Here is a 17407-nt window from a genome sequence, read left to right as displayed (position 1 = left end):
CCCTGTCTCAAAAAAAAGACTATGTGAACTTCAGAAAATGTCTCAGATTCAAAGGAGGCTAAAAAGGCATGAAAACTAAATGCAATGCATAATCCTGGATTGGATCCTGAACCAAAATAAAACCTGTTACGAAGGACATTACTGGGACAAGTAGCAAGATTTGAATAAGAACTATAGATTATGCTCAGCCATGGGGATAAGATCATAACCAGCCCTTTCTTTTTCTCTCTCTCTCTCTCTCTCTCTCTCTCTTTTTTTTTTTTGATACAGAGTCTAGCTCTGTTGCCCAGGCTGGAGTGCAAGGGCGCAATCTCGGCTTACTGCAAGCTCTGCCTCCCGGGTTCACGCCATTCTCCTGTCAGCCTCCCAAGTAGCTAGGACCATGGGTGCCCGCCACCATGCCCGGCTAATTTTTTGTATTTTTAGTAGAGACGGGGTTTCACCATGTTAGCCAGGATGGTCTCCATCTCCTGACCTCGTGATCCGCCCACCTCAGCCTCTTAAAGTGCTGATGCCCAGCCCTTTCTTATCTTTCATTGTAAAGATAATAGAGACCAAGCACTGTGGTGCTCGCATGTACTCCAGCTACTGTGAGGCTGAGGCAGGAGAACCCCTTGAATCAAGGAGGCCAAGCCTGGGCAACATAGCAAAACTCTATAAATCTCTCTAAATAAATAAATAATGTCAGTGACATAGTGACATACATATATAGTATTTTTTTTTTCTTGAGACGGAGTTTCGTTCTTGTTGCCTAGGCCAGTATGCAATGGTGTGATCTCGGCTTACCGCAACCTCTGCCTCCCAGATTCAAACAATTCTCCTGCCTCAGCCTCCCGAGTAGCTGGGATTACAGGCATGCGCCACCACGCCTGGCTAATTTTTGTATTTTTAGTAGAAATGGGGTTTCTCCATGTTGGTCAGGCTGGTCTCGAATTCCCGACCTCAGGTGATCTGCCCACCGCGGCCTCCCAAAGTGCTGGGATTAGAGGTGTGAGCCACCATGCCCGGCCCTTTTTTTTTTTATTTTTTTAGAGACTGGGTCTTGCTCTGTTGCCCAGGCTAGACTGCAGTGATTTGATATAGCTCTGCAGCCTCGACCTCCTGGGCATAAGTGATCCTCCCACCTCAGACTCCTGAGTTGCTGGGATCACAGATGTGTACCACTGTGCCCAGCTAATTTGTTATTTATTTATTTTATTAAGACAGAGTCTGGCCGGGCGCGGTGGCTCAAGCCTGTAATCCCAGCACTTTGGGAGGCCGAGACGGGCGAATCACAAGGTCAGGAGATCGAGACCATCCTGGCTAACACGGTGAAACCCCGTCTCTACTAAAAAGTACAAAAAACCAGCCGGGCGAGGTGGCGGGCGCCTGTAGTTCCAGCTACTCGGGAGGCTGAGGCAGGAGAATGGCGTGAACCCGGGAGGCGGAGCTTGTAGTGAGCTGAGATCTGGCCACTGCACTCCAGCCTGGGCGACAGAGCGAGACTCCGTCTCAAAAAAAAAAAAAAAAAAAAAGACAGAGTCTCACTCTGTCGCCCAGGCTGGAGTGCAGTGGTGCCATCTCAGCTCGCTGCAACCTCCATCTCCTGGATTCAAGCAATTCTTCCACCTCAGCCTCCTGAATAGGTGGGATTACAGGTGCCCACTACCATGCCCAGCTAATTTTTGTATTTCCAGTAGACATGGGGTTTCACCGTGTTGGCCAGGCTGGCCTTGAACTCCTGATCTCAAGTGATCTGCCCACCTCGGCTTCTCAAGGTGCGGGGATTCAGGCGTGAGCCACTGAGTTCAGCCTATTTTTTTGAGACAGTGTCTCTGTCACCCAGGCTGGAGTGCGGAGGTGCAATCTCGGCTCACTGCAACCTCCACCTCCCAGGTTCAAGCAATTCTCCTGCCTCAGCCTCCCCAGTAGCTGAGATTACAGGCCCACACCACCATGCCTGGCTAATTTTTGTATTTTTAGTAGACTGGGTTTTGCTATGCTGGCCAGGCTGGTCTTGAACTCCTGACTTCAGGTAATCCACCTGCCTTGGCTTCCCAAAGTGTTGGGATTACAGGCGTAAGCCACTGCACCCAGCCAATTTTTGTATTTTTAATAGTGACGGGGTTTCACCATGTTGGTCGGGCTGGTCTCAAACTCCTGACCTCAAGTCAGGCCCGCCTTGGCCTCCCAAAGTACAGGGATTACAGGCGTGAGCCACCGTGCCCAGCCTTGTTTTTAATTTTTTGTAGAGACAGGGTGTTGGCACATGCCTGTAATCTCAGCTACTCGGGGAGGCTGAGGCAGGAGAATCACTTAAACCTGGGAGGTGGAGGTTGCAGTGAGCCGATATTGCACCACTGCACTCCAGCAGCCTGCGCCACAGAACGAGACTCCATCTCAAAAAAATAAAAAAGGAAAAAAGAAGAGGCATCTGAGAGAGGTTTTGAAGAATGACTAGGATTCCAACAGACAGTGACGGGCAAGAGGTGTCCCCAGAAGCACTGAGGAGGGACCAGCATGAGAAGTATGGAGCCGGAGCAGCAGGAGTTCACTGGTGGCAGGTTATGAGCAGGAGGCGATGAAAGATCAGGTGTGAAAGTTAAGTGAAGGCCATACTATAGAAGACTTTCTGGCAGCGTAAAGATATTTGGGAGAGCCCCTGATGTCTTTGAGCATAATAGTAGCCCGGGTCAAAGTTATTTAAAGGTTTGGCCAGTGGGCAAGATGTGGGCCTGCAGAAACACCGGGCTGGGAAGTTGGGGAACCTGAACCATCAGCTGCTCCACGGCCTTGGAATTGATGGTGTAGCACTGCCGGGCACCAGAACTGAGTCCATAGGGCATCTGCTAGAGCTCACAGCCTATGGAATTCAGTTCTCAGTGCCAGGTGGCCAAAGTTCTTTCAGCCTGGATGCTGCCCTTGCATGTTTTCTTCTGTGAATTGTCTTCCGTTCCCAGGATGAGTAAGTTGAGGCCCAGATCGGGCATGGTGGTATGTGCCTGCTCCACATAAGGAACCTGTGATAGCAAGAGATCTCCTATTCCAGGGAGGGTCTGAGCTTGGAGCTGAAAATGGGGGCCCACAGCTAAGGAAATGGACAGGAGTTCCATAAATTCCAACAGGAATTGGAGTAGGTTATGAGGGGAGGGGGCTCAGGGCCATGGCAGGGATTCATCCCCAGGCCTCGGTACTGCATACTCAGTCCTGTGGCTTCCTGCCCAGATGTGTTCCTGGTGGGGCCTGATGTGGGGCTGCAGGGGTGAGGGGCTGGGGAAAGAGCCAGAACACGCACACTGAGAAGGGCATCTCTCTGCAAACCAAGGGGCTTTCTGAGCTAAAGGGAGTCCCCAAGATACAGATCCCCAAGATAGAAGCCTAGCCCAGGAGTCCTAGCTCCCCAGAAATCTCCCCAAAACCCTGAATAAAGGTTTAAAGTACCTGGGATAGAGGAGTAGAGGAGAAAGAGTTCCCTAAAGCACATTTTCATTTTCTGGAGAGTTCAGCTGAGGGCTGGGTGCTCCCCTCACTCACATGGCAAAGCTGCCGCCTATCCCAGAGAGGGAAAGTCAAGCCTGCGCCTCAGGGGCACCCCATCCCCACCCCTGCTGGAATCCAGAGAAAGGGACCGCCACTTACCCACGAAATCTCCTCTCTTTGGCTCCTGGGGCTGGATCTGCAACGATGTTCTCAGCCGGTGCTCCTTAAATAAGGCCTCCGCCGCCCCCCCCCCTCCCGCCCCCGCCTCATGCTGGCTGTTCTGAGAAAGGAGGAAGGTGTGGGAGGGCCAGGAACCCTGCCCAGAGAGCCCTTTCTAACCTCAAGCCAGAGCGGGACCCCGCCCCCGCCATTCTTTGAAGCCTCCCCTTCCTCACCTTGGTCTCTAACTGGGTTCTTCACACCCCTTGAGACCAGCCCGCTGGGTTCTCTCTCTACTCTGCCTGAAAAATCTGCCCTTTATGACAAATTCAAGTCCAGTTTCTCATTTTGAAGCAGGATGATGGGGAATGATGTGCTAGGGGAAGCTTCAGCGTAGGTTTCTAGCTTTTCCCACCAGTTAAGGCGATCCAGGCACCCAAACACCAGCTGCAAAATTCACTGGAAGGAATGGCGGGGAAGAGGCATCCCTCTGCCTCCTTTAGCTCTGTGTGGCTTCAAGCAGCACCCAAAGGGCAGTGGGGAATCTGTTCCCATTTTGGGGAGGGAGAGACTGAGACCTGAGGGGAAAGAAAATCAGGGGCTGAAGGTCCAGCTAGTTTCAGAAGCCCTCAGGGCAGGGATCCTAGGAGCCCCTACCTTACAGTATGTGTGTGTCCTTGTGTCTGTGGGGGTCTCTCTCCTCAGCCCACTTTGTGTCCTCGGCCCCCTAGAACTTGACTCCTGCTGCACAGAGCTGGGACTCCCCAGAGTTTGAGTTGGGAAAGGAGAGACTCCCCCTAAGAAGTGTTTTCCATCCTCCTGCTGTGAAAGCTCAGGAAGTTCTTTCTGATACCTGGTCACACACAGCTGCCATCCAACAAACAGGGGATAGGGGAGAGGGGAAGACACACACAGTCAGAGATGGCTTGCAGGGGTCTTGGGCCAGAACTCAGGGCAGCTCTACTGAGGAAACTTGAAAGTTCCGGGAATGGAGGGTGGTAGGGAGAGAAGAGTCATCAGTATTGTGCAACAGACAGAGGGAAGCAGGAAAGGGGACGGGGGAGGAAAGGGATGGCTGGTCTCTGGAGGACAGGCAGAGGCCTGGGGCTGTGGGCTGCCCATCACCCCCTTCCTAGGGGCCTGCCCGGCCAGAGTTCAAAGTCGCTGTCACCCCACAACTCATTAACCCTAGTATCACCAGGCTGGAGTGGCAGTGTTTTTATGGGCAAAGCGACGCCGAATGTGCCCCTCCTTTCCCTGCTACCTCCCCCAGGCAGCGAGCATCTTGCTGTCTCTGAGGCCAGAAGAGGAAAGAGACTGTTGTGAGGACCAGAGGTGGAAGAGAAAGCAATAAGCAGTCATCCCGTCGTTTTCTCCATAGTTTCTTCTTCTTCTTCTTCTTCTTTTTTTTTTTTTTTTTTTTTTTTGAGACAGGGTTTTGCTTTGTCACTCAGGCTGGAGCGCAGATCACGGCTTACTGAAGCCTTGACCTCTGGGGCTCAAATGATCCTCTCACCTCAGCCTCTGGAGTAGCTGGGACTACTGGCATGCATGACCAGGCCCAGATAATTTTTTATTTAAAAATTTTTTTTTGTAGAGACAAGGTTTCGCGTCTTCAAGGCTGGTCTCAAATTCCTGGGCTCAAGCGATCCTCCCACCTCAGACTTGCAAAGTGCTAGAATTACAGGTCTGAGCCACTGCAGCATAGTATCTGGGCACTGCCTCAATCCCTAGGGGAGAGGAAAGATGGGACTTCTCTCTTGGACTGTGAGCTCCCTGAAAGCAGGGACAGCTTCCAGGTCCCCAGCACCCTACAAGGGAACTAGCACTAAAAAGGGCTCATTCCTGCTGATGGGAGATGGGAAAGCTTATCCTTGAATGGGAATCTTCCCCTCGTGACCCATTTCAGGGTTCCCAAGAGGGGAGGGCTGTGGGGCTTCCCCACAGGGCAGCACCGGGAATCTGTGGCAGCAGGAACAGAAAGAGGAAGCTGAGGTCTTGTTGGGCCCTGGAGTTCAGCTGTCCTGTTCTAGACAAGCAGCCCTGCCAACATCGGGATGAAGGCCCCAGGGATAGGCATGGTCTACAGGCTGTTCATGACCAGGGCTCAGATGGATCCTCACCCTGGCACCTGCTACCACCCAACCTCCCCCAGACCACGTCCAAAATCCCAGACTCCACCCTCCGAAGACCCAGACCTGTAGCCCACCCCAATCTGGGGGAGACACTGCTGTTAAGGGAATGCAAAAGGTACAGACAGGGTGGGGAAGTCAGCACCTAAGAGACTTGCCTGGGCCACGTGGCAAAAACTCCGTTTCTTAAAAAAAAAAAAAAAAAATTAGCTGGGTGTAGTGGCATGCTCTTGTGGTTCCAGCTACTCCGGAGGCTGAGATGGGAGGATCACTTGAACCCAGGAGGTCGAGGCTGCAATGAGCCATGTTCGCGCTCATGAACCTGCACTCCAGCCCGGGGCTGTAACAGCAAGAAAAAAAAAAAAAAAAAAAAAAAGAACGAGAAGGAAGGAAGGAAAGGAAAGAGAAGGAAAGAAAGGAAAACAAAGAAAAAAAGAAAAGAGGCCAGGCAGGGTGGCTCATGCCTGTAATCCTCAGCACTTTGGGAGGGCGAGGCAGGCGAATCACAAGGTCAGGAGTTCGAGACCAGCCTGGCTGTAATCCCAGCTACTAGGGAGGCTGAGGCAGGAGAATCTCTTGAACCTGGGAGGCGGAGGTTACAGTGAGCCGACATCCCACCACTGCACTCCAGCCCGGGCGACAGTGCGAGCCTCCCTCCGAAGAAGAAGAAAGAAGAAAGGAGAAAGAAGAAGAAAGGGGAAAGAAGAAAGAAAAAAGAAGAAGAAGAAGAAAGAAGAAAGAAAGAAGGAGAAAGAAAAAGAGGAAAGAAGAAAGAAAAAGAGGAAGAAAGAAGAAAAAAAGAAGAAAGAAGAAGAAAAAGAAGAAGAAGAAAGAAGAAGAAGAAAAAGAAGAAAGGGAGAGAGAGAGGAGAAAGAGAAAGGTCTCTGATGGATGAGAAGGAACAAGGCGGGGATGCAGTCCTACCCACTTCGACTCCACCCCCTCTCAAGACCTTCACTTCTTTTTTTTTTTTTTTTTTTTTTTGTTGAGACGGAGTCTTGCTGTGCTCCCAGGCTGGAGTGCAGTGGCGTGATCTCGGCTCACTGCAAGCTCCGCCTCCTGGGTTCACGCCATTCTCCCGCCTCAGCCTCCCAAGTAGCTGAGACTACAGGCGCCCGCCACCACGCCCGGCTAGTTTTTTTGTATTTTTAGTAGAGACGGGGTTTCACCATGTTAGCCAGGATAGTCTCGATCTCCTGACCTCGTGATCCACCCGCCTCGGCCTCCCAAAGTGCTGGGATTACAGGCTTGAGCCACCGCGCCCGGCCTAAGACCTTCACTTCTAACGCCTCCTTACGCGCAACAAAACTGGCCGCCGCGGGAGCCCGTCGATAGCCCTGGGACGCTTGAGAATTAGATCAGAAGCTCCGCCCTGTTGTGGGCAATATGCCCTTCTCAAACATGGCCGCCACGGCGCCTCTGGAAGGGAACCGCTCTGGGCCCCGCCTTTGATCTCGTTGGTGGGGCTGGGGGATGAGAGCTGCACCGCGCGGGACAAGTCGCCGGCGGCGCCCGACGGAGCAGGTGATTTCCCCTCCGGCCCCCGGCCCAGGGCTAGGAGAGTCGCGGAGAGCGCTGACCCAGGGTACCCGTCCAGTGTGTTCCCCCACGGTACCCCCCCGGGGCCCACCGGACCCCCATCTCTGATTCTCGCCGTGGCCTGTATCAAGGAACAACCAGTTACCTCAGGCCTGCCTCGTCATGTGTCCTGCAAGGCCACAGCCGCATCCCCGTGCCCTCGGGCGCACTATTCTGGACGCTTACGGGTGTCCCGCTAGCGGGTTTAGGGAGCTGCTGCTTCAGGGGTCGTCCCTCATCGCGGTCCCACTTCCTGTGCTCGCCCTCCCTGTTTGTGTTCCCGCCTGACTTTGGATGTAGGGATCCCTTGTTCTCCTCAATGTCCTTGATGCCTCTAAGGTCTGACTCGGGAATCAGGGGACAATTATATCCTCTGGGGCCTGCGTTATGGGTCCAGGGCCTCAAGAACCGGGCTTCACAGGGGCTGGGAGAAGCATTGAAGACCTCCATGCTAGACCCCTTGGTGCCTCCCTGAGAAGTTCGCTAGGACTCCTTTCACACTAGCTCCCAGGATTCCTCCTCCCACATGGCCTGCTCTCCCTCCACTTTAAGCACCTCCCCACCCCAAGGGAGTACCATAGTACTTCTTACCCCAGTCTCACTTAAATTTGTCCACAGTGTCTCTACCTAGCATCTGGAGGGTCCAGGCCTGTGCTTCTCTTGGGAAGCTCCCAGGTCAGCTGGGAGCAGTGAAGATGGGGCAGTTAGGGTTGGCTGCAGAAAGGAAGTGAGTCCTGCAGAATGAGATTTGGAGAGGCAGAGGCAAAGATGCTCTGAGCTGGGAGAATGGTGTGAGCAAAGATTCTGAAATAAGCAATATAGCCAGCGAGGCAGGAGAGGAAGTTCTGAATATAGGATGGGGCCACACAGTTTGCATCGTGAGAGATGAGGTAGTGCGGTGGTTAACAGTGAGGGTTCTGCAGCCAGACAGCCTGGGTGTAAATCTGCCATTAACTTGCCCTGTGACCTTGGGCAAGTTACTTAACCTCACAGTGCCTTCATTTTCTTTCGGGTAAAATGGGGATAATACTGCCAGGCGCAGTGGCTCATGCCTGTAATCCCAGCACTTTGGGAGGCCGAGGTGGGCGGATTGCCTGAGGTCAGGGGGTCGAGACCAGTCTGGCCAACATGGTGAAACCCCGTCTCTACTAAAAAATACCAAAAAAATTAGCCAGGCATGGTGGCATGGGACTGTAATCCCAGCTACTCGGGAGGCTGAGGCAGGGGCATTGCTTAACCAGGGAGGTGGAGGTTGCAGTGAGACGAGATCACGCCACTGCACTCCAGCCTGGATGGCAGAGCGAGACTCCGTCTCAAATAAACAAAACAAACAAACAAATAAAATAAAATAAAACATATCTACGTTTAGAGTTATTGTAAGGATTAGGTAAGTTAATACATGTAAAAGTGCTTAGGACAATGCCTAGTAAGCAGAGGCAATAAATGCTAATATTACCATCATCAGAGGCATTTAGGCAGGACTCATGACAGGATGACAGTCACATTTAGTAGACACCATCAACCTATGATCCCTAATTTGGGGCCCCCTAGAAGTAATGGGATTCTGTGGGCTACATCTGGAATTTGAAATGTCTCATGGAAATCATGTTCTTACCCTGGAGAAGGCTGGCTGCTTAGGTGCTAATTAGGAAACCAGTCTGGCAGACCAGGTCTTCCCCAACGCAGGGGCTATGCTGGGAGAAGTATTATAGGAGCCCCTGAGTAGGAAGGATGTGCTGAGGAAGGCTAGCGAGAATGGGGAAGGGTAAAAGAGCTTAGAAGCCTGGGTGAAGTTTGGGTGGACCAAGAACAGGAGGAGGGAGGGAGGATGTTCCCTTGGAAGACAAACTAGAGAAAAGCTTAGGGGAGCAAGTCTTTTTATTTGGAGACAGGGAAGAGTTTCCTAAAAATTCCCTGGCCCCCAGGCCTTGGCTAAAAACCCAGAAGCATGAGACACATCCCTGAGAAGCTTCTTCCCTAGAAACTGGGCTTTCAGGCCGGGCCTGGTGGCTCATACCTGTAATTCCAGCACTTTGGGAGGCCGAGGCGGGCAGATCACCGGAGGTCGGGAGTTTGAGACCAGCCTGACCAACATGGAGAAACCCCGTCTCTACTAAAAATACAAAATTAGCCAAGCATGGTGGTGCATGCCAGTAATCCCAGCTACTCAGGAGGCTGAGGCAGGAAAATCACTTGAACCCAGGAGGCGTAGGTTGCGGTGAGCAGAGATCACGCCATTGCACTCTAGTCTGGGCAACAAGAGTGAACCTCTCTGTCTCAAAAAAAAAAAAAAAAAAAAAAAAAAAGGAAAGAAAAAAAAGAAACTGGGCTTTCAGCTGGGTGTGGTAGCTCACGCCTGTAATCCCAGCACTTTCGGAGGCTGAGGTGGGAAGATCACCTGAGGTCAGGAGTTCAAGACTAGCCTGACCAACATGGTGAAAACCCATCTCTACTAAAAATACAAAAAATTAGCTGGGCCTTGTGGTGGGCGCCTGTAATCCCAGCTACTCAGGAGGCTGAGGCAGGAGAATTGCTTGAACCTCCCAGGTTCACACCATTGTACTCCAGCCTGGGCAACAAGAGCGAAACTGCGTCTCAAAAAAAAAAAAAAAAAAAAATGAAGCCGGGCGCGGTGGCTCATGCCTGTAATCCCAGCACTTTGGGAGGCAGAGGCGGGTGGATCACAAGGTCAGGAGATCGAGACCATCCTGGCTAACACAGTGAAACCCCGTCTCTACTAAAAATACAACAAATTAGCTGGCGCCTGTAGTCCCAGCTACTCGGGAGGCTAAGGCAGGAGAATGGCGTGAACCTGAGATCGTGCCATTGCACTCCAGCCTGGGTGACAGAGAAAGACTCCATCTCAGAAAAAAAAAAAGAAAGAAAGAAACTGGGCTTTCATGCAGCAGCCATGGGCCTTTGTCCCAGCAGAGGCTACCATGCAACTGACAGCCCAGGATTCAAGGGTGATGTAACCCAGGTCGAGGAGGTAGGTCCCTTGAGGTGGCTCTACCCTGAGGGAGCTGCATGATGGGATCTAGTATGCCTGGGCTGAGCCATTCTGCTCTTCCTCAGGGCCCATGAGGGCTCTGGAGCAGGTGGCATGCATCCCCCTTGTAGGCTGGGAGTCCTGCTTTCCAAAGTAACCCCTGTGCTATGAGCAACTCTGTTACCACTCAGGGGACCAGGCAACTGTGAGCATAGAAGATAGCCCTGTCCCAACTTGAAAGTCTTGATATCCTCCCTTCCCCAGAGTAGCCCCTGGAATAGATGCTGAACTAGGTGACCTGGATTTAAATCTGTCTACTGCAGTCAAGCCAGGTGACTCTGGGCAAGTCATTAAACACACTGAACTTCATTTCTTTATAGGTAAATTGAGGTGTAACTGTTTATTGAGTGCTCACTTCATGAGAGATGCTGAGTATACATTGGTGAATGTCAGCCCAGTGTGTAGTCCCTGCTTCATGAGACAACTGGAAGAAACATTAAACGTTGTCCAAATAATAATTATGGCTGTGAAAGGTGCTGCTAGTCAGAAAACATAGCCTGCATAGAGAGTGTAATATGGCAGGGACCAAACCAGTTCTAGGTCAGGGGTAGTGTCCCTTGAGGAAGGGAATTATTTTTATTTAAAAATATTTTTCTTACAGGCTGGGCGCGGTGGCTCAAGCCTGTAATCCCAGCACTTTGGGAGGCCGAGACGGGCGGATCACAAGGTCAGGAGATCGAGACCATCCTGGCTAACACAGTGAAACTCCGTCTCTACTAAAAAAATACAAAAAAAAAAAACTAGCCGGGCGCGGTGGCGGGCGCCTGTAGTCCCAGCTACTCAGGAGGCTGAGGTAGGAGAATGGCGTAAACCCGGGAGGCGGAGCTTGCAGTGAGCTGAGATCCGGCCACTGCACTCCAGCCTGGGTAACAGAGGGAGACTCTGTCTCAAAAAAAAAAAATTTTTTTCATTTTTTTTTGGGGGGGGTGTTGGGGGACGAAGTCTTGCTCTGTTGTCCAGGCTGGAGTGTAGTGGCGCCATCTCAGCTCACTGCAACCTCCGCCCCCCAGGTTCACCCCATTCTCCTGCCTCAGCCTCCTGAGTAGCTGGGACTATAGGCGCATGCCACCACGCCTGGCTAATTTTTGTATTTTTAGTAGAGACGGGGTTTCACTGTGTTAGCCAAGATGGTCTTGATCTCCTGACCTCATGATCTGACCCACTCGGCCTCGCAAAGTGCTGGGATTAGAGGCATGAGCCACTGTGCCCAGCCTAAAAATATTTTTCCCCAAAAAGAGAGATGGAGTCTTGCTGTGTTGCCCAGGCTGGTCTTAAACTCCTGAGCTCAAACGATCCTCCTGCCTCAGCCTCCCAAAGTGCTGGAATTTGTGAGGCTGGACAGGTATGAGGTACCGTGTCCAGCCAAGGAAGGGAATTTTGAAATGAGACCCAAAAGATCAGACAGAGTGACAATAAGTGAAGAGGTGGAGGCAGAAGGATACCCAGGCAGAAGAAATAGTTTGTGTAGCCCTAGCACCTAGAAAAATGCGCGCACTGGATAGGTGCTCCATACATACTTGTTGACATGTTCCATTCCCATCTACATGCTTTTGACTCCCAAAAGTCTGTTTAGGAGTCAGGAGCGTGTGGGTGGTAATGAATGGCTCCAGACCCATAGGTCCAAGTGGCAGCTCATCGTCTCGCTCAGATGATGGGGCAGAAGGCTCAGAAGGCACACTACCTTGCCATGAAAGAGCTTGAGGCAAACTGAAAGAAAGCCAGGGTGGGGCCAGGTGCTTTGTCACACCTGTAATCCCAACACTTTGAGAGGCCAAGGCGGGTGGATCACCTCAGGTCAGGAGTTTGAGACCTACCTGGTCAACATGGTGAAACACTGTCTCTACTAGAAATACTAGAAATACCTGGCTAAAAAATTAGCCAGGTGTGGTGGCACATGTCTGTAATCCCAGTTACTCGGGAGGCTGAGGCAGGAGAATCTCTTGAACCCAGGCGGTAGAGGTTACAGTGAGCCAAGATGGCGCTACTGCACTCCAGCCTGGGCGACAGGGTGAGGCATTGTCTCAAAAACAAAACAAGACAAACAAACAAACAAACAAAAAAAGCGGCCTGGCGCGGTGGCTCACACCTGTAATCCCAGCACTTTGGGAGGCCGAGGCAGGTGGATCACAAGGTCAGAAGATGGAGACCATCCTGGCTAACATGGTGAAACCCCGTCTCTACTAAAAATACAAAAAATTAGCCGGGCGTGGTGTCGGGCGCCTGTAGTCCCAGCTACTCGGGAGGCTGAGGCAGGAGAATGGCGTGAACCCGGGAGGCGAAACTTGCAGTGAGCCGAGATTGCGCCACCGCACTCCAGCCTGGGCGACAGAGCGAGACTCTGTCTCAGAAAAAAAAAAAAAAGCCAGGGTGGAGGGAGGGAGATGATCCAGAAAGATATGATGCATGGTGAAGCTGGAGAGAGATACAGACAAGGTAAGGCCTGCAGTGGAAAGCCATGAAAAGATTCTGGACTTCCCTGAAGGGTAGCAGGAAGGCATTGATAGATTTTAAGCAGAAAAAGATACGATTTTTTTGTAAAGATCACACAGCTGTGGTGTGGACAATAGGTTGTTGGGGGAAAGATGGAGTGGGGAGAAGGGTTAGGAAGCCCTTGCAGGCAAAAAATGGAGAAGAGTGGGAGTAGAGATGGAGAGAAATAGATGTGGCAAGAGATAATGATTAGGGCTTGGTGACTGATTGGATGAGGGAAAGCAAGGGGTAGGATGGTGTCAAGGATAATTCCCATATTTGTGGCAGGAACAGCCCAGTGCCTGGACATGCATTTACTGAGGATGGCCTTGGAGGAGTAAAGCATTTGAGAGAACGTCTGGGACACGCTAAGCGTGAGATGCCTGTAAAACACATGTGGCAGTGTTAGGGAGGTAGATGTCCAAGCCTGTGGCTCAGAGGAGACTGGACTAGAGGACTAGACATTTGGGAATTGATGACATGGCATTGGTACTTAAAGATGTGGGCCCAGATGAGATCTTCCAGAGAGAGAGAGTGCTGCAGTGAGAAGAAGCAGCAGCTTTGCATGTGAGGAACTCCCACATTTAGAGGGCAGCAGAGAAGGGGACAGAGAAAGGGCCTTCCACGAAATGGCCAGAGAGGTAGAAGGAAACCAGGAAAGAATGGTGTCTCAGAAACCAAAGTTGGAGCTGCTGAAAGGGCAAATAGGTGAAACCATGAGAAATTGCCCCCTCTTTTTTTGTAGATCAAAACCAGACAAAATTGGTAAGCTCATATGGTTCAACCTAATTAGACCAAAACCTGGAAAAAGTAACTGACAACCTCAGTCTAAATTTTGAGGCCGGGCACGGGGTGACTCATGGCTGTAATCCCAGCACTTTGGGAGGCCAAGGCTGGACTTTAAGTCCAGGAGTTCGAGACCAGCCTGGGTCTTGAACCCTGGACTCAAAACATGGCAAAACTGCATCTCTACTAAAACAAACAACAACAACAACAAAAAATAGTAGGTGGTGTACCCCTGTAGTCCCAGCTACTCCGGAAGCTAAGGCAGGAGGATGGCTTGAGCCAGGGAGATGGAGGTTGCAGTGAGCCGAGATCATGCCACTGTACTCCAGCCTGGGTGACAGAGCCAGACCCTGTCTCAAAAAAGAAAAAGAAAAAGAAAAAATTTTGGTGGAGATTTTGGAGCAGAAGCCAGACTCAAGATAGGGAGAAGTGGATAGCATGCGGAGAAGGAAAGAAGGAAGTAGAATTGACAGACTTGGTGATTGACTGGTAGGGGTGAAAGAAGGCAAAATCAAGGGTAATCCCCAGGTTTCAGCTTTGGCAGCTGAGTGGTGTCAGCTGATGAAGCAGATGTGTGTTTGGAGGGGGGATGTGTGCAGATCGGTAGTCTATCATGAGTGTGAGGTGTGTGGAACTGGTGGTGCCTCTGAACTTTCTGAGTGAGACGATGAGCTGCCATTTGGACCTATGGGTCTGGAGCCATTCATTACCACCCACATGCTCCTGACTCCCAAACAGACTTTTGGGAGTCAAAAGCATGTAGATGGGAATGGAGCATGTCAACAAGTATGTATTCAGCACCTAGCCAGTGTGGGCATTTGACTAGGTGCTAGGGTTACACTCATGAATAAGACAGTGTCCCCCTCATCCCCACCTTGCTTTGGAGCTTCCATTTTATGGGGGCAGACAGACAATAGGCAAATAAGCACAAAATATTGTTAACGGTAGTAAGTGCTATGTAGGGTTAAGGAGCATGGAGAAGACTTATTTGCCGTAGGTTAGACAGGGAAGGGCTCTCTGAGGAGGTAACATTTGAGCGGAGCCCTGAGGAGTGACTGGACGAGCCATGGAGGTCCTGCAGGACACAAACAGAAGGAAGCTCAGCAAGTCTGAGGGACAGCAAGGTGGGGCGGGAGCGAGCCAGCGAGGAGGGACTGGAGAGGCTGGAGAGTTGGGAAAGGGCCAGATCTGTGGGCTCCACAGGCCTTGGGGAGGAGGATGGAAAGTGCTCTGCAGATAGCCCCAAGCTGCGGGAAGGGCAGGGACTGGGTGAGAGGAGAGAATCCATGAAAGGCTTCCCCTTCTATCTGGGCCCCAGAGCCAGAAAAGCCCCTTTGTGCAGAGGGTGGGTGGCCTGTTCTGGGTGGGGGAAGGGCTGTGCTTGGTCCTGAGGCTGCTCCTTGAGGGGCTGGACAATGGGGCCCCTTGTGGTTGGACTTGGGAGCCAAGGGGCTCCCTCAGTGATGGGATTCCTGAGCCAGGAGGCATGTGACCCCAAGACCTTGCCAGAAGGTCTGGGACTGATGCTGGGGAATGGGGTAGGGGGATGGGGAGAGGTGGGGGGCACCTCCTCTAGAGGCTGTCTCCAGACACAGTGCCCTGTCCTGTCTCAGGCTGGAGGAGGTGAGATGGGCGGAGGAGGGGGCATGGTTCTGCTTCGGGGAATAGAGGGCAGCATCAACAGATGGCTCCATGGCAGGCCCGGAGGGAGGAGCCACTGCCCCCGGGCCCAGTGGGTAGGGGAAGGCAGAAGAGGGCCTGGCCATCCTGTCTGTCTGTGTCCCTTCAGAAGAGAGAGCATGGAGCTGGAGAGGATCGTCAGTGCAGCGCTCCTTGCCTTTGTCCAGAAGCACCTCCCGGAGGCCGACCTCAGGTAGAGACGGCTCCCCGAGAAGGTTCATGTCAGTGCCCAGAGCTGGAGCTGCCAGGCAGTACTATAGGTCCTGGCCGATGGAAAGATGGCAGGAGGGCTGATTAGGATTTGCTGAAGGCCTTACTTCTCATCCTGTCCCTGTCACCTTTGTTGGGCAGATGGGAAACCATAGCTCTGAGGGAGGGGGTTATACTCTCTGGCCTCAAGGATGAAGGTCTAGCTTATAGACCTATGAAGCTGAGGGCTGGAGTCTCAGGACAGGTGGGGGTGCTGGAGGCATCCAGTATCCTACCCAGGGCTTGTCCTGTTCCCTTCCTGCAGTGGCTTGGATGAGGTCATCTTCTCCTATGTGCTTGGGGTCCTGGAGGACCTGGGCCCCTCGGGCCCATCAGAGGAGAACTTCGATATGGAGGCCTTCACTGAGATGATGGAGGCCTATGTGCCTGGCTTCGCCCACATCCCCAGGTAGGTTTTGGCTGGGGCCAGGAGGAGGAAGGGGCTGGCTGATTATGGGGTGGGCAGAGTCATCCTCTCACCACCCTCATCTTTTCAGGGGCACAATAGGGGACATGATGCAGAAGCTCTCAGGGCAGCTGAGCGATGCCAGGAACAAAGGTGAGTCTGGAGCTCTAGGCACCTGGGTGATTCATAACCCCGCTACCCCTCCCCCCAACTCCCTGCTCCCCAGAGCCTTGGCAAACCTGATGTTCTCTTTGCCTATTTAAGAGAACCTGCAACCACAGAGCTCTGGTGTCCAAGGTCAGGTGCCTATCTCCCCAGAGCCCCTGCAGCGGCCCGAAATGCTCAAAGAAGAGACTAGGTCTGCTGCTGCTGCTGCTGCTGCTGCTGCTGCTGCTGCGGACACCCAAGATGAGGTACTGGTAGAGAAGGGTACTGATGAGGGACCCAGGGGGCTGGAAAGGGGGAAGTATTGCCTCTTGTTAATGTTTGTACCCTTAGGCAACTGGAGCTGAGGAGGAGCTTCTGCCAGGGGTGGATGTACTCCTGGAGGTGTTCCCTACCTGTTCAGTGGAGCAGGCCCAGTGGGTGCTGGCCAAAGCTCGGGGGGACTTGGAAGAAGCTGTGCAGATGCTGGTAGAGGGGAAGGAAGAGGGGCCTGCAGCCTGGGAGGGCCCCAACCAGGTATCTTCTCCCAGCACCCTCTACCATGTAGCCTCAGCTACATTCCACCTTGGAGTTAAGCCCCAACCCCTGCCTATCCCCATCTGTTTCCCCTGCTGGTGCCCTTGGGCCTAGACCAGGCCTCCCCTCTCTGCAGGACCTGCCCAGACGCCTCAGAGGCCCCCAAAAGGATGAGCTGAAGTCCTTCATCCTGCAGAAGTGAGTCTGAGCTGGCCTGGGCTGGGCTGGGCCCTAGAGGGTCTTCCCAGGGTGACAGGAGCTTCACCCAGCCAGTTTTTGACAGGTATATGATGGTGGATAGCGCAGAGGATCAGAAGGTTCACCGGCCCATGGCTCCCAAGGAGGTGAGAGAGTTAAGGGTTGCTGGGGATGTGGAATGGGTGGGACTGGCTCCTGGCTTCTGCCACTCACTGCCTGATTGCCTGACAGGCCCCCAAGAAGCTGATCCGATACATCGACAACCAGGTAGTGAGCACCAAAGGGGAGCGATTCAAAGACGTGCGGAACCCTGAGGCCGAGGAGATGAAAGCCACATACATCAACCTCAAGCCGGCCAGAAAGTACCGCTTCCATTGAGGCACTCGCCGGACTCTGCCCGAGCCTTCTAGGCTCAGATCCCAGAGGGATGCAGGAGCCCTATACCCCTACACAGGGGCCCCCTAACTCCTGTCCCCCTTCTCTATTTCTTTGCTCCATAGTGTTAACCTACTCTCGGAGCTGCCTCCATGGGCACAGTAAAGGTGGCCCAAGGAAGGTGTG

At 52.5% G+C, this 17407-nt stretch overlaps 1 protein-coding gene across 2 annotated transcripts; it reads left to right on the top strand.

Annotated features, from left to right (window-relative positions):
• Window positions 1-7074: 7074 nt before the first annotated feature.
• Window positions 7075-17401, top strand: CUEDC2 (CUE domain containing 2). 2 transcript variants are annotated; one of them, XM_025396951.1, is made up of 9 exons: window positions 7075-7274; window positions 15425-15505; window positions 15827-15970; window positions 16059-16120; window positions 16232-16380; window positions 16466-16648; window positions 16785-16846; window positions 16932-16992; window positions 17078-17401. In XM_025396951.1, the coding sequence occupies exons 2-9, from the start codon at window positions 15432-15434 to the stop codon at window positions 17222-17224; spliced, it is 882 nt and encodes a 293-aa protein (XP_025252736.1). In that variant the 5' UTR covers window positions 7075-7274; window positions 15425-15431; the 3' UTR covers window positions 17225-17401. The 2 variants fall into 2 exon arrangements, with proteins under 2 accessions (XP_025252736.1, XP_025252735.1); XM_025396950.1 differs by having other exon boundaries at window positions 7077-7274; window positions 15422-15505.
• The last annotated feature ends 6 nt before the right edge of the window (window positions 17402-17407 follow it).

This window comes from Theropithecus gelada, chromosome 9, assembly GCF_003255815.1.
Source record: "Theropithecus gelada isolate Dixy chromosome 9, Tgel_1.0, whole genome shotgun sequence".
In the NCBI taxonomy this organism is placed as follows: Eukaryota; Metazoa; Chordata; class Mammalia; order Primates; family Cercopithecidae; genus Theropithecus; species Theropithecus gelada.
Note: the sequence above shows the minus strand (reverse complement) of the source record. Positions and strands in the feature narration are given on the sequence as shown.